At 42.4% G+C, this 14,726-nt stretch overlaps 3 protein-coding genes across 5 annotated transcripts in view; 2 read left to right on the forward strand and 1 right to left on the reverse strand.

The window, feature by feature from the left end:
* Positions 1–6,355, reverse strand: part of LOC306896195 (uncharacterized protein) — an 8,932-nt gene extending 2,577 nt beyond the window's left edge. Inside the window, exons 1-20 of one of the 2 annotated variants that reach the window (XM_079459969.1) lie at positions 5,100–6,355; positions 4,668–4,728; positions 4,399–4,442; positions 4,159–4,264; positions 4,012–4,074; positions 3,798–3,842; positions 3,646–3,711; positions 3,480–3,560; positions 3,324–3,395; positions 3,171–3,212; positions 3,007–3,087; positions 2,882–2,926; positions 2,744–2,800; positions 2,412–2,504; positions 2,236–2,316; positions 2,078–2,155; positions 1,230–1,310; positions 1,072–1,149; positions 614–694; positions 465–533 (exon numbers count right to left, since the gene is read on the reverse strand). In XM_079459969.1, coding sequence (XP_079316095.1) covers positions 465–533; positions 614–694; positions 1,072–1,149; positions 1,230–1,310; positions 2,078–2,155; positions 2,236–2,316; positions 2,412–2,504; positions 2,744–2,800; positions 2,882–2,926; positions 3,007–3,087; positions 3,171–3,212; positions 3,324–3,395; positions 3,480–3,560; positions 3,646–3,711; positions 3,798–3,842; positions 4,012–4,074; positions 4,159–4,264; positions 4,399–4,442; positions 4,668–4,728; positions 5,100–5,271 — 1,496 coding nt within the window. In that variant the 5' untranslated portion in view covers positions 5,272–6,355. The remainder of the gene's footprint in view (positions 1–464; positions 534–613; positions 695–1,071; positions 1,150–1,229; positions 1,311–2,077; positions 2,156–2,235; positions 2,317–2,411; positions 2,505–2,743; positions 2,801–2,881; positions 2,927–3,006; positions 3,088–3,170; positions 3,213–3,323; positions 3,396–3,479; positions 3,561–3,645; positions 3,712–3,797; positions 3,843–4,011; positions 4,075–4,158; positions 4,265–4,398; positions 4,443–4,667; positions 4,729–5,099) is intronic. The other variant, XM_079459970.1, reaches the window with a different exon arrangement.
* On the forward strand, positions 5,763–11,336 carry fbxl3b (F-box and leucine-rich repeat protein 3b). 2 transcript variants are annotated; one of them, XM_079459971.1, is made up of 5 exons: positions 5,763–6,168; positions 8,064–8,430; positions 8,604–8,726; positions 9,123–9,294; positions 9,436–11,336. In XM_079459971.1, exons 2-5 carry the CDS (start codon positions 8,065–8,067, stop codon positions 10,074–10,076), a joined length of 1,302 nt encoding a protein of 433 aa, XP_079316097.1. In that variant the 5' UTR covers positions 5,763–6,168; position 8,064; the 3' UTR covers positions 10,077–11,336. The 2 variants fall into 2 exon arrangements, with proteins under 2 accessions (XP_079316097.1, XP_079316098.1); XM_079459972.1 differs by lacking the exon at positions 5,763–6,168 and adding an exon at positions 7,630–7,642.
* Positions 11,337–13,548: 2,212 nt separating this feature from the next.
* Positions 13,549–14,726, forward strand: part of caskb (calcium/calmodulin-dependent serine protein kinase b) — a 37,588-nt gene continuing 36,410 nt past the window's right edge. The window contains exon 1 of the mRNA XM_079459949.1: positions 13,549–14,161. Within this exon, the coding sequence (XP_079316075.1) occupies positions 14,103–14,161 (59 nt within the window). The 5' untranslated portion in view covers positions 13,549–14,102. The remainder of the gene's footprint in view (positions 14,162–14,726) is intronic.

Consider the following 14,726-nt stretch of genomic DNA (forward strand, 5'->3'; position numbering starts at 1 on the left):
CACTGTCTCACTGTCTGCACTGTCTGCACTGTCTCACTGTCTGCACTGTCTCACTGTCTGCACTGTCTCACTGTCCGCACTGTCCCTCTGTCTGTACTGTCTCTCTGTCTGTACTTTCTCACTGTCTGTATTGTCTCACTGTCCACAGTGTCTCTCTGTCTGTACTGTCTCTCTGTCTGTACTGTCTCTCTGTCTGTACTTTCTCACTGTCTGTACTGTCTCACTGTCTGCACTGTCCCTCTGTCTGTACTGTCTCTCTGTCTGTACTGTTTCGCTGTCCACACTGTCTCTCCGTCTATACTGTCTCTCTGTCTGTATTGTCTGACTGTCCACACTGTCTATCCGTCTGTTCTGTCTGACTGTCCACACTGACTCACTGTCCACACTGTGTCTGTACTGTCTGACTATCCGTACTATCACACTATGTACGGTGTTTGAGGGAATGAGTGTACTGTATGTCTCACTGGGATTGGAGCGGTTGTGAATAGACACTTCCAGAGCGGCTCGTGATTGAGAGATCATCCAGCGGAGCGCTGACAAACACAATGATATGAATCAAACAGGTTTTTTGTTGTCGTAACTGTAGCGTCAGTACGTTGATACTTTATGTTACCTGGATCTTTGACTGCTGTAATAGGTTGTGCTCAGGCTCTCAGATGATGGAGTTGTCCGTGTTGAGGAATAACTGACGTCACTGTGTGTGTGTACACAAACAAATGTTACATCATCATGTTTATCAAAGTCCACAGTGAAAACTGAACTATCTGTACCTTCTATCTATCTGTACTGTCTCACTGTCCACACTATCTCTCTGTCTGTACTGTCTGAGTCTCTCTGTCTGTAATGTCTCTCTGTCTGTACTGTCTCTCTGTCTCTCTGTCTGTACTGTCTCACTGTCCACACTTTCTCACTGTCCACACTGTCTCACTGTACGCACTGACTCACTGTACGCACTGACTCACTGTCTGCACTGTCTCACTGTCCACACTGTCTCACTATCCGTACTATCACACTATGTACAGTGTTTATTCATGTGTGTGTAGCAGGGAATGAGTGTACTGTATGTCTCACCGGGATTGGAGCGGTTGTAAATTCACACTTCCAGAGCGGCTCGGGATTAAGGTATCTGAGAGATCATCCAGCGGAGCGCTGACAAACACAATGATATGAATCAAACAGGTTTTTTGTTGTCGTAACTGTAGCATCAGTACGTTGATACTTTATGTTACCTGGATCTTTGACTGCTGTAATAGGTTGTGCTCAGGCTCTCAGATGATGGAGTTGTCCGTGTTGAGGAATAACTGACGTCACTGTGTGTGTGTACACAAACAAATGTTACATCATCATGTTTATCAAACTCCACAGTGAAAACTGAACTATCTGTACCTTCTATCTATCTGTACTGTCTCACTGTCCACACTATCTCTCTGTCTGTACTGTCTGAGTCTCTCTGTCTGTAATGTCTCTCTGTCTGTACTGTCTCTCTGTCTCTCTGTCTGTACTGTCTTTCTGTCTGTACTGTCTCTCTGTCTGTACTGTCTGACTGTCTGTACTGTCTGACTGTCTGTACTGTCTGACGGTCTCTCTGTCTGTACTGTCTTTCTGTCTGTACTGTCTCTCTGTCTGTACTGTCTGACTGTCTGTACTGTCTGACTGTCTGTACTGTCTGTAGTGTCTCTCTGTCTGTACTGTCTCTCTGTCTATACTGTCTCTCTGTCTGTACTGTCTCTCTGTCTGACTGTCTCTCTGTCTGTACTGTCTGATGGTCCACACTTTCTCACTGTCCACACTGTCTCACTGTACGCACTGACTCACTGTCTGCACTGTCTCACTGTCCACACTGTCTCACTGTACGCACTGTCTCACTGTCCACACTGTCTCTCTGTCTGTTATGTCTCTCTGTCTGTACTGTCTGACGGTCCACACTGTCTCTCTGTCCACACTGTCTCACTGTACGCACTGACTCACTGTCTGCACTGTCTCACTGTCCACACTGTCTCACTATCCGTACTATCACACTATGTACAGTGTTTATTCATGTGTGTGTAGCAGGGAATGAGTGTACTGTATGTCTCACCGGGATTGGAGCGGTTGTAAATTCACACTTCCGGAGCGGCTCGGGATTAAGGTATCTGAGAGATCATCCAGCGGAGCGCTGACAAACACAATGATATGAATCAAACAGGTTTTTTGTTGTCGTAACTGTAGCGTCAGTACGTTGATACTTTATGTTACCTGGATCTTTGACTGCTGTAATAGGTTGTGCTCAGGCTCTCAGATGATGGAGTTGTCCGTGTTGAGGAATAACTGACGTCACTGTGTGTGTGTACACAAACAAATGTTACATCATCATGTTTATCAAACTCCACAGTGAAAACTGTTTGTGTATGTGATGATCAATGTGTGCACACCTCAGCTTGAAGTTCTCTGAGGTCTCTGAAGGTTTTTTACTTCGAGTCTCTTCCACTATCAGAGAACTTGAGTTAGAGCTGCTGATGATACGTCTGTTAAAACATTTCACATTTAAAGTCAAGTCAGCTTTATTTATATAGCACTTTTTAAAATTTTCATTGTTACAAAGCAGCTGTACAAGAAACATTGACTATAAGCAAAACATATAAGGTTATGCAAGTCAAAACGCAATTCATATATCAGACAGACTATAAATTTCTATTTTTAGACCAAACGTGTAAATAATTGAATATAATTGCAAATGTTAGTTTTGACCTCTAAACACACTCACTTAGTCGAAGTCACTGAGGAAGTGGGCGAGTCGTTAGAGAACGACACATTTTCATATCTTAAAAGAAAGACAACATGAGTCACATACAATAGAGAAATGTGATCATGTGACATGTTGATGAATGATGATGAATCTTACCTGCTTGGGCTCTTAACAGGCGATGGACTGACAGGTGTTTTCACACTTGTGAACAATTGAGAAATACAGTTTCATATCATACAGACATACAGAATAAATCATGTGATTTTTTCATGGAACTTTACCTCATATCTTTCATGCTGGAGGTGGTGGATGTGACTGTTGACACAGAAGGTGGTGGAGGTGGAGGTGGAGGTGGAGGTTCACTGTTTACACAAACACACAATCAGTGACAACGTGAACTGAAACGTGATGAAATATAAAGCAAATGTGACATGTGAAGACTCACATCACAGGAGAGACAGCTGCAGGACTGGAGGTTTTTTCTACTCTATTACGCATAAATCAAACACAAGATCAACTCTATTCAATCAATATTCAAAGCTCAAATCCCAGCAGAGAATATTCACAGAAGTGATGACAAAATAAACAAGACTCTCACCGATTGATTGTTTGAGATACCGTGACCTCTGGAATCTTCTCACCGAATGATCTTTTAACAGGACTACTTACCCTGTAAAAACACAAGACACAGCGCTTGTGTTTGATAAAGATAAAGAATGTGAGACTGGCAAACGTCTCACTATGCTCCACCTACGTTTTATTGTTTGTGTTTGCGCCTGAAAAAACACGGGCGGTAAAACTCGATGTATTAGGTGAGGTCTTCACCGCTGGATTCCTGTAACACAACATCTCACATGTTTAGTGGTTCACGTGTGTGTTCACTCAATGTTCTTCAGTATAAAAAGAGGAGCTGATCTCACTTGAGCGGAACGGGAGGTTTGGTGGGCAACGTGGGCGTCACAGAGCTTTTAGTTGTCGTGCTGATGCTACAAGAACACAATGAAGAATCAAACATCTGAATCCACTTATGAAATAAACAAGTTTTGAAAAGAACTGTTGAATAAAAACCCACTGTTTGGATAAAGAGTTGACGGATGTCCCAGATTTCACCCGGGGGCTGAAATTATACAAAAGAAATGACACAATATCACAGAGGAGCTTTATAATCAGGCCTCATTATTACAAATTAAAATTACATTTCAAATAATGTTCTTGATTTCTGTTACAATATGAATTCTGGGAGATCACAGGGATGAAAATCCCTCATATGAGAACTCTAGTTGTACCTGTCAGCATCATCAGTTGATTTCAGCCCTTCCAGAACAGATTTACCAAAGTTTGGATCGTAACTACAAAAGCAAAACAGAAATATTTTAGATCTACATCTGTGACTCATATCATTTCAACTCGATGTGTTTGTATTGGAGTCGTACTCGACCGGGTCGTCCTCCTCAACATCTCGTCTGATCCAGCTGTTATCCTTTAACCTTGTTCTTCTTCTGCCGCTGTCTTCCGTCATCTTACTGGGATTCACAAAACCTGCAACGCATTGTGTGGGTGTGTGTGTGTGTGTCTCAAAATAGATTTCATCTTCTTTACACAAAATATCATTAGTATTTGACTTTCACGTGTTCTTAACATGTGCGGTAAATAAAGGAACATGAGGATCTCACCAGACTGAGTTGTCATTCTAAAGGAGATGTGTGTCTGTAGTGTACTGTGAAGTGAAGTACAAATGAGATCAGCTGACTTCAACTGCACCGTTAGTCATCAAACACTTCACTATTGATTTCCTTAGTGTTGTTTCGACACCATTGTGCTTCACACAATGTAAAAGTGAATGTGTGTGTGTGTGTGTGTGTGTGTGTGTATGCGTGTGTGTATGCGTGTACAGTGCTGCCATGCATTTTTGTGCCAGGCGTTTGTTCTCACGTCTCGGTACCTTTGGCAGTTCTCTAGGTGTGACCTGAAGTTACTCGTCCTGATCAACCAGCAGACGCCCCCTTCAAAAACTCAAAACAATCACTACACACCCTGATGATGACACGTTTCTCATTACCTGCATTCTGTCACTATTGCAACTGTCACTCATTTACAGAACCAAAGAATCAAAAACTCAGACATTCTGCTTTTATCTCATGGTGGCGGTATCTTGACGTTTCTAATTACATGATGTATATCGTTACCAAAGTACACAAATTTGACATTTTAATGAGATTAGATGAATTATGTCTTTCACACACAAATGCTTTTTTATAAACCCCAGTGATGTCTAACACATATCATGTGATAAATAAAGACAGATCAATAATCCAATACTCAAAAACTCTCATTATTCTAGGTGGTGTGGTGTAATGGAGGTGCATTGACTCACCTGTGTTTGACAGGAACTTGTGAGGATGTGAATGAGAATGAAAGTGTTGATGTTGAAGTTCTGCTGCCACACCCTCTTCTGATATCTCAGCCAATGAGAGGCCTTCATTCTCATGCACTAAACCTGAAGGGTGAGTTACTGTATTAAACCTGTCACCACCACAAACACACATGACACATCATACATGAACGTTCTGTCGTACCAGCCTGAGTTTAAAACGCTCAGAAACATTACTTTTGTTAAGTTGCTGTAAATAAAGATTATTCTTACGCGTTTGAGAATGATGTCTGATATTGTGTGTGACGGAAATAATGTTTTGCAGATGCTTATATTAAGATTTTATATGATATCTACCCATCCGGAGAGTTTCTGAAGAATAGATTTCATTTTGAAATGATAAATTGTAATTTTTGTAATTTATTTCCAGAAAATACAGCACATATTTTCTTTAATTACAAATATTCTAGTGCATTCTGTGAAAAAATCTAATTATGGTTAAAAGAGAAAAAGGTGGTAGAAGTGAGTCTCTCCTTTATTGATATTAAGTATGGGAACTATGAAGACGATGGTCAAAATGTTTTTTGATTAACAATTTACTTTTGCTAAGAAAAAATTGTCTGTGCCAATGCCCCTTTAAAAAACTGAAATTGTTGAATTTACATTGTATGCGAGTTTGTTGTTATTTTGTTGTTATATTTGAATAAAACAGGTTTTGCAGATGCTCTTGAGTTGTACACAAAGTCATTGTTTCTGCCTTCTACTGGCAGCGCGTGAAAACTACAATCCTTCAAACTTCCCAGAATGCACCGCGACACGGCGCCATTTTTGCGAGTCGCTGCAAACAACAGCCTTGTTTAACTGGGTCACGAGACATTTGGAGAAAACCTCGAACCGATCCTCAGTAAAGAGTCTGATCTCATCTGATCGATCTCCCGCCGAACCGTCACATCGATCGAGAGCCAATGATCGCGTCGGGTCGCGCCGCTCGGATGAAGTGTTCACGCGCGGGCCCGGGCTGATGCGACACTGACTCACTGACGGAACCGACAACACAAACAAACCGAAACAGGTACACACACACAACACAAACAAACCGAAACAGGCACACACACACACACACACACACACACACACACACACACACACACACACACACACACACACACACACACACAACACAAACAAACCGAAACAGGTACACACACACACACACACACACACAACACAAACAAACCGAAACAGGTACACACACACACACACACACACACAACACAAACAAACCGAAACAGGTACACACACACACACACACACACACACACACACACACACACACACAACACAAACAAACCGAAACAGGTACACACACACACACACAACACAAACAAACCGAAACAGATACACACACACAACACAAACAAACCGAAACAGGTACACACACACACACACACACACACAACACAAACAAACCGAAACAGGTACACACACACACACAACACAAACAAACCGAAACAGATACACACACACACACAACACAAACAAACCGAAACAGGTACACACACACACACACACACACACACACACAACACAAACAACATAAACAAACCGAAACAGGTACACACAACACAAACAAACCGAAACAGGTACACACACACAACACAAACAAACCGAAACAGGTACACACACACAACACAAACAAACCGAAACAGGTACACACACACAACACAAACAAACCGAAACAGGTACACACACACAACACAAACAAACCGAAACAGGTACACACACACAACACAAACAAACCGAAACAGGTACACACACACAATACAAACAAACCGAAACAGATACACACACACACACACACACACAACACAAACAAACCGAAACAGGTACACACACACACACAACACAAACAAACCGAAACAGATACACACACACACACACAACACAAACAAACCGAAACAGGTACACACACACACAACACAAACAAACCGAAACAGGTACACACACACACACACAACACAAACAAACCGAAACAGGTACACACACACACACACACACACACACACACAACACAAACAAACCGAAACAGGTACACACACACACACACACACAACACAAACAAACCGAAACAGGTACACACACACACACACAACACAAACAAACCGAAACAGGTACACACACACACACACACACACACAACACAAACAAACCGAAACAGGTACACACACACACACACAACACAAACAAACCGAAACAGGTACACACACACACACACAACACAAACAAACCGAAACAGGTACACACACACACACACACACACACAACACAAACAAACCGAAACAGGTACACACACACACACACAACACAAACAAACCGAAACAGATACACACACACACACACAACACAAACAAACCGAAACAGGTACACACACACACACACACAACACAAACAAACAGAAACAGGTACACACACACACACACACACACAACACAAACAAACCGAAACAGGTACACACACACACACACAACACAAACAAACCGAAACAGGTACACACACACACACAGTGAGTTGAGTTTTGAGCCTTGAGTGCTCATCGCATGTAAATATCACACAGAAGTCACATGACACGCGCCAGTGAACGACGACAGCTGTCATTGTTGTGTAGTGTGACAGTTGTTGTGATCGCTATTGTACAGCAGTGTATTTGTATAAGTGTGTTTTGATTGTTTATGATGCTGTGTCGAGTTGTGTTGACACTGCAGGTGTCTATTGCGTTCCTCCATGAGTGTTGAGTTGTGAAGCTTCACGCGCTGCAGTCATGATTCAACGGATTCTGAATAAAGTGCTGTTAGTTTGTCACCATCTGTCAGATGAATCCAATGATTTGTGTGTTATTAAAGTCGTGTCTTTAAACTGAAGAGTGTAAGTCATCATTACTCACACACTTCACTGCTGTTTGTTCCTCAGAATGATACGAGGTCAGAAACGAGGAGATGATCCGGAGGAGGCACGAGGATCTGGACCCGCGGCCCATAAGAGACTCCGGTCCGAGGACTCGGAGGAGCGCGGTCACGAGGACAGGACTGTGGACTGGGGTCAGCTGCCGCAGGAGATCTTACTGCAGATCTTTCAGTTCCTGCCGCTGCTGGACCGGGCGTTAGCATCACAGGTGTGCTGGGGCTGGAATCAGGCCTTCCACATGCCCGAACTCTGGAGATGTTTTGAGTTTGAGCTCAATCAACCCGCCAGCTCGTACCTGAAGGCCACTCACCCCGACCTGATCAAACAGATCATCCAGAGACACTCCAACCACCTGCAGTACGTCAGCTTTAAGGTACGTGACACACTACATGCACACACGCATGATGTTGCTTACACGTCAGACTGGATTTGAACATGAACCGTGTTTGGTGGTGTGTAACCAGTGTTCAATGAATTTAGTGACGTTTATCAATAATGATATAATTTAAACCCCTCGCCCTCTGTATTTGTCTTGACTGTTTTCAGGTGGACAGCAGCACAGAATCTGCAGAAGCGGCCTGTGATATTCTGTCTCAGCTGGTCAACTGTTCTCTGAAGACTCTCGGACTCATCTCCACCGCTCGACCCAGCTTCATGGAGCTGCCCAAAGTCAGTACTCCTCTTGTAATCTCTGCTGCTGTGAGATTATATTATGTTAAGTAGGGCTGCTCAATTATGAAAAAATAATAATGGCCAATATTTAACACGATTACACATTAACCCTTAGAACAACATAGAAAAACTGCTTTTAAACTCTGAATTGAACTGAAAAATAAATGTCAAGTTTCCTAATATCACTGCTGAACCACTGTACAGGAAAGGGTGCGCTGTGGATTTATACTACAAGAACAGAGAGGATCCTTGACAAATGGAATGCGGCACAATAATCGTCTATCTCAATTATTTCGTTTTTGTGATTGATGAAGGATAAAATTTACGATTACGATTGATTTTCGATTAATTGCACAGACCTAATGTTAAGGTGTCTGTGTGTTTTCTCCTCAGTCTCATTTTATCTCGGCCTTGACGGTGGTGTTCGTGAACTCTAAATCTCTGTCATCGCTGAAGATCGACGATACGCCGGTGGACGACCCGTCACTCAAAGTGTTGGTGGCCAATAACAGCGACACACTGAAGCTCTTGAAAATGAGCAGCTGCCCACACGTGTCGCCTGCAGGTGATGTCATCACCCTCATTTAGAGAATAACGCACAGGAACTAACTGCTTACACACACGTGAACGATTCATCCAGCAGGGAGCCGTTTGAATAATAGCGAGGCGATGACTGCAGGCTAACTTATGCGTGTTTTCATCACAGGGATCCTGTGCGTGGCGGATCAGTGTCACGGCTTGCGCGAGCTGGCGCTCAACTATCACCTGCTGAGCGATGAGCTGCTGTTGGCCCTCTCGTCCGAGCGGCACGTACACCTGGAGCACCTGCGCATCGACGTGGTGAGCGAGAACCCCGGCCAGCACTTCCACACCATCAAGAAGAGCAGCTGGGACGCCATGGTGCGCCACTCACCCAAATTCAACCTGGTCATGTACTTCTTCCTGTACGAGGACGAATTTGGGCCCTTCTTCGGTGACGAGGTTCCCGTCACGCACCTGTACTTCGGCCGCTCGGTCAGCAAGGAGGTTTTGGGTCGCGTGGGGCTGACGTGCCCACGGCTGGTGGAGCTGGTGGTGTGCGCCAACGGCCTGCGTCCTCTCGACGAGGAGCTCATCCGGATCGCCGAGCGCTGCAAACACCTGTCGGCCATCGGCCTGGGTGAGTGCGAGGTGTCGTGTAGCGCGTTCGTGGAGTTTGTGAAGATGTGTGGCGGGCGTCTCACGCAGCTCTCCATCATGGAGGAGGTTCTGGTGCCGGATAATAAATACGAACCGGATGAAATCCACTGGGAGGTGTCCAAGCATCTGGGTCGGGTCTGGTTCCCTGACATGATGCCTACGTGGTAGACTGCCGGAGTTTCCCCCTCACACCCTAACCTGACGGTGACCCTCTGGAAGGGAGTGAAGGAAAACTCCAGACTGTATTCTTTTCTATTCTGCAGCGGAGTTATAAGACACATGTTTACATCCCTCTCTGTTTAATAAACAGTCAGAGGTCCGGTCAGTCTCCGTGTGTGTGTACCGTTTTTGTGTGCATGTACTCTATGTGCGTGTACTCTGTATGGGTATACCGTGTGTGTACTGTGTGAGTGTGAGTGTGAGTGTTTGTGTGTACTCATGTGGTCTCTCTCTCAGCAGTGACACGTTGAAATCACTTTGACTCTTGATCCTCAGTGGATAATTCAAGGCTTTTTTCCAAATGAGGTATCAGTCTGTTTGGTGGTTTAACATGGTCGAAGCTAATTGTTTTTAGCTGATGGCATTTGTTATAGATAAATAAGAATGTTGGTTGGTTTTTATTTTAATCTGATGATTTCATCTCTCGGTCTGGTTGGAAGAACAATCACATGAAGCTTCTCGCTTATCCTTGGGCTTCATTATGATGTCATCTCTGTTTTAGTCTGTACAACATCGGTTATTTGATTTTTGGTGGTAAAAGTAAAGCAACAGGTGGTTTGTTCAGTTATTCTGACATGTTTAAATAACACACAGTTTCATGATTCATCAGAAGTTCTGCTGTGGGTCTGATCCACACATGTCTGCTCTGTATGGAAACGCTTCTGTTCTCATGTGATTTATGGGTTATAATATGAAGTGAGTTCTTAGTCAACAGGGACTTAACATATTCTTTCCCCCCTGCACTTTATATAGAAATGTATTTAGGAAATGTACATAGTATAAGATGTGTCGTGTCAATATTTCTCCTCATTATTCTTAATATTATTATTTTTTTCTTGTGCTTTAAATGAATAGCGATATAAGCAATGAAGTTAGTTAATTGTTTTCTTTCAGGCACTTCATTGCTCTCAGCTTCAGTTCATTGATCATTACTACATAGATTTTATTCATTAAAAAGGTTAATGTTGTTGTGAAAATGTTTCTGTTGTTTTGGAATAAACTTTTGTGAATGTATTAATTGTTCCTATTAGTTTCCATTTGCGATTACAATGACTTTTAATTGTAATAAAATCATTGGCAAAAAAAGCTGTAATATATGTGTAATGTGAGTACATTGTAACATGATAAACAAGGTGGTTTTGTTCATACCGTAGCAGGGTTTATCTGGTAAATTAGTGAATAAAGTTGTGGTTTAAATTGATAATCGGACATTTGCTGTTGAGCAGTTCTTTATTAGAATGTTCTGAATAGTAATGTGTCATTTTCTCATCTATTGACATCAGTCCTGCTGAAAGAGTTTCTCCCTGCAGCTGTGAGGACAAAACATCATCGTCATTATTGTTATAGGACAAATTGATGAAGAATGTGAATGTCCAACACTGCTCTTCTGCAGCAGTTAATCTTCATCTCTGTGTGATTCTTCACTGTGAATGAATGAATGCCCTTGAGTTACCAGACACACACCAGCCCTTCCTGATTGTGTCGCCATAGTAACTGCATCTCTGTGGCTCAACCTAGTGGCTCCACATCATTAGACACAACTTCAGTGCAGCTGTTTGTTTTAACCACCTCATAAAAATTGTCACAGTGAAACCAACGTTGAAATAAACCTGAAGTTCTGTTCGAATTCAATTCAATGAACTGCCTGCATGTTAAAACTTTGACCTCTTAGAAAACACTAGGCAAGCCTGTACCTTTAAAACATTCCCACTTCTCTCATCATGATGTATGAAATATGAAAGAATGTCAACGGCTTGTTTAACTCCTGATAAATGAAAGATACATCACATTTATTACGGAAATTAAGATAACGTTTGCTCTCAGGTGACACTGAAGCTATAAATAACTTTGAATTATTTTCATTTGATTGGATGACAGTATGGTGAATTATTATGTGATAAAAATATTGACAGACAGCTAGCAGACTGTCTGTCAACAAACTGTGTGTGAAGTTAATATATTTTTTCTGATTTCAAAAATACATTAAATTTTTTTTTATTTATGTAGCGCTTTTCACAATGTACATTGTTCCACAGCAGCCTTACAGAAGAAATTAAGAAAAACACAGAAAATGTATAGCTCATGGTGTTTATAGAGCAAGCAAGATTATTCTAATAAATAATATTATATAATGATGAATAAATGGAGAAAAAACACCTCTGGAGAAAAGAGACTCAGCCGGGAGGATCAGATCTCCTCTGACATGTCACAGCTGCACTCACTGACTTTGAGCCAAAGTTACTGATTAAATGTTTAGGAATAACAGGGATTATTAGTTGTGATTAAGGAAATGTCATGTGTTGAAACTGTTTAGGTCTAATTTGTTTTATTTTGTGACCGATATCAGACAACAGAGGATGTTAAGCAGGGGAAAATGCAGCAATTACTTCAAACTGTCATGTGATGTACGTTTAGCATTAAATACTAAGTATGCCACCCAACAAAAATAAGATCTTGCTTTTGTATCAAAAGTAACTGTAAAGCCATTTTTGTCTTTGATTAAATTAAGCACATTAAATAATTAGATAAATAAAACCGATCTCATCCCCCATTGACTCCCATGATATTTATTATCCATACTATGGCAGTAAAGGGGGGATGAGATCTGTTTGGTTACTACTATTCTTCCAAATATCTTCCTTTGTGTTCATCAGAACAAACATATTTAACAGGTTTGGAAGAATCTGAGTGAGTAAATGATGACAGAATTTTCATTTTTGGGTGAACTATCCCTTTAAAACTCCATGTGTTTTTTTATTTCTTTTCTTTACTTAAATATTTGATTTGGACAGGTAGAAACATCAATGAAACTCAACAATGGAAATATTTCTTTCCATAAAACCAGTGAGACGTTGTTCAAGTCCCTGACAAACATTGTTTCCTCGTTTTATTTATTTTTGTGAAATCTTGACTACTTAAAAGGATATTTGTTCATGTCAAGAGTGATGATGAGAGCTTTTCATTTCGGTACATTATGACGAGCACATATAGGCTTTACATATGAAAAGATGATGACGTTTTCAAGCTATGCGATCTGCTACGATCACTGTTTCTGCCCATCAGGACCATCGATCGCTATATAACTCCCCTATATTAATAGACATTATCAATATATTGGAATATTCCTGTGCGCTCCTGCTGCATTTAGATAGCGTAAAAAATACACGCAGAAGCTCTGACGTCATTTGGTGGTCAACCAGCACGCTCAGAGACGCGGCTCGGTGATTGGCTGGTTCACGGGAGAACAGCTTTTCTCTGGATAGATTAGGAAACTGCGCACCGTCGGCTCGAAGGCGCGCCCTTGTTCCTACATTTTGGCTCAACGGGTCTAACGCTGTCAACGGAAACATCCGGGGAATGAAAGCGCACGCTTATCGCCATTACGGCTCTCCGTCCCCGAGCTTCATAACCTTGGAAGGGCGGGGCGTTCGCGTACTGAACCGGAGGAGCAGGAGGAGAGAAACCTGCGGAAAACCGTTACACGGGAGCGCTGCTTTTCTTTCTGCACACCGAGGCGCTTTAACGGAAGATTAAGGCGTGTGCCGGTGCAACGGTAGGACAACGATGAGCGCATTCCGACGGCCACTGAGGTGGTCGCGCCGTTAAACGGCTTTTCACGTTTCAGGCGGATCGTCGGGAACGCTCGAGCCATTTGGGCGCATCAGCGCGTTTTTTGCGGCCGCTCGCCTCAGATTGACATCCGTTATTTGATGCTGCGACCCGAATCCCTGACATCAGCTCAGCATCACCCGCGAGGAGACATCTGAAGACGCGCGGTCGTCGTCGACGGGAATCTGGAGGATTTAAAGGGATCCGGGAGTCGACGGGGCGAAAATCGTCTGATCTGATCTGATCTGATTCGGACTGGACGGATTCTTAGGGGCTCAAATCGATAGTCCCTCTCAACAGCCGAAGCATCAGACCGATCGTGTGGTCAATCCGAGGTTTTCTGAGGGAGATCTCGGCGGCGGGAGAATGGCTGACGACGACGTGCTGTTTGAGGATGTGTACGAGCTCTGTGAGGTGATCGGAAAGTGAGTGATCAAGTCAATCTGTCGTTTCACTCGATCATCGCTATCAGTGTGGTGTCGTGTTGTGTGTGTGTGTGTGTGTGTGTGTGTGCTGTCAGGTTTACTCTTTTAAAGGTGAATTGTGTTTTGTGACTTGAACAGCTGATCGTGTGTCTGGTGTGATAGTTGGCCTCAGGTGTGTGTTATAATATGATAATATAATAATCAACTACACAGATTTAAAGGTGTTTTAACTAGTTTTTTGTGTAAAGTGTTGTTTAATAAAAGATAATCACATGTAAACGTCCATCACAGCACATGCTTGTATATTACACATATACATCAAGTTTATAACCCACACGTTTAGAGGTCGACCGATACGCGTTTTTCACGGCCGATATCGATTAGACCGATAACTGATATTTTGAAACCGATATACATATATGTGTCTGGTGTAAGAATGAAAAATATGTTCAAAATGAAGAATTACAAGAGCATTGACAAATACTTTGCACTAAAACTATGCTTACTACACGTTTACTATAGTAACACCACGGTAAACAGTAAGGAAATAAACAAGCAAGATGCT

Source organism: Barbatula barbatula (genome assembly GCF_947034865.1).
Source record: "Barbatula barbatula genome assembly, chromosome: 7".
Taxonomy (NCBI): domain Eukaryota; kingdom Metazoa; phylum Chordata; class Actinopteri; order Cypriniformes; family Nemacheilidae; genus Barbatula; species Barbatula barbatula.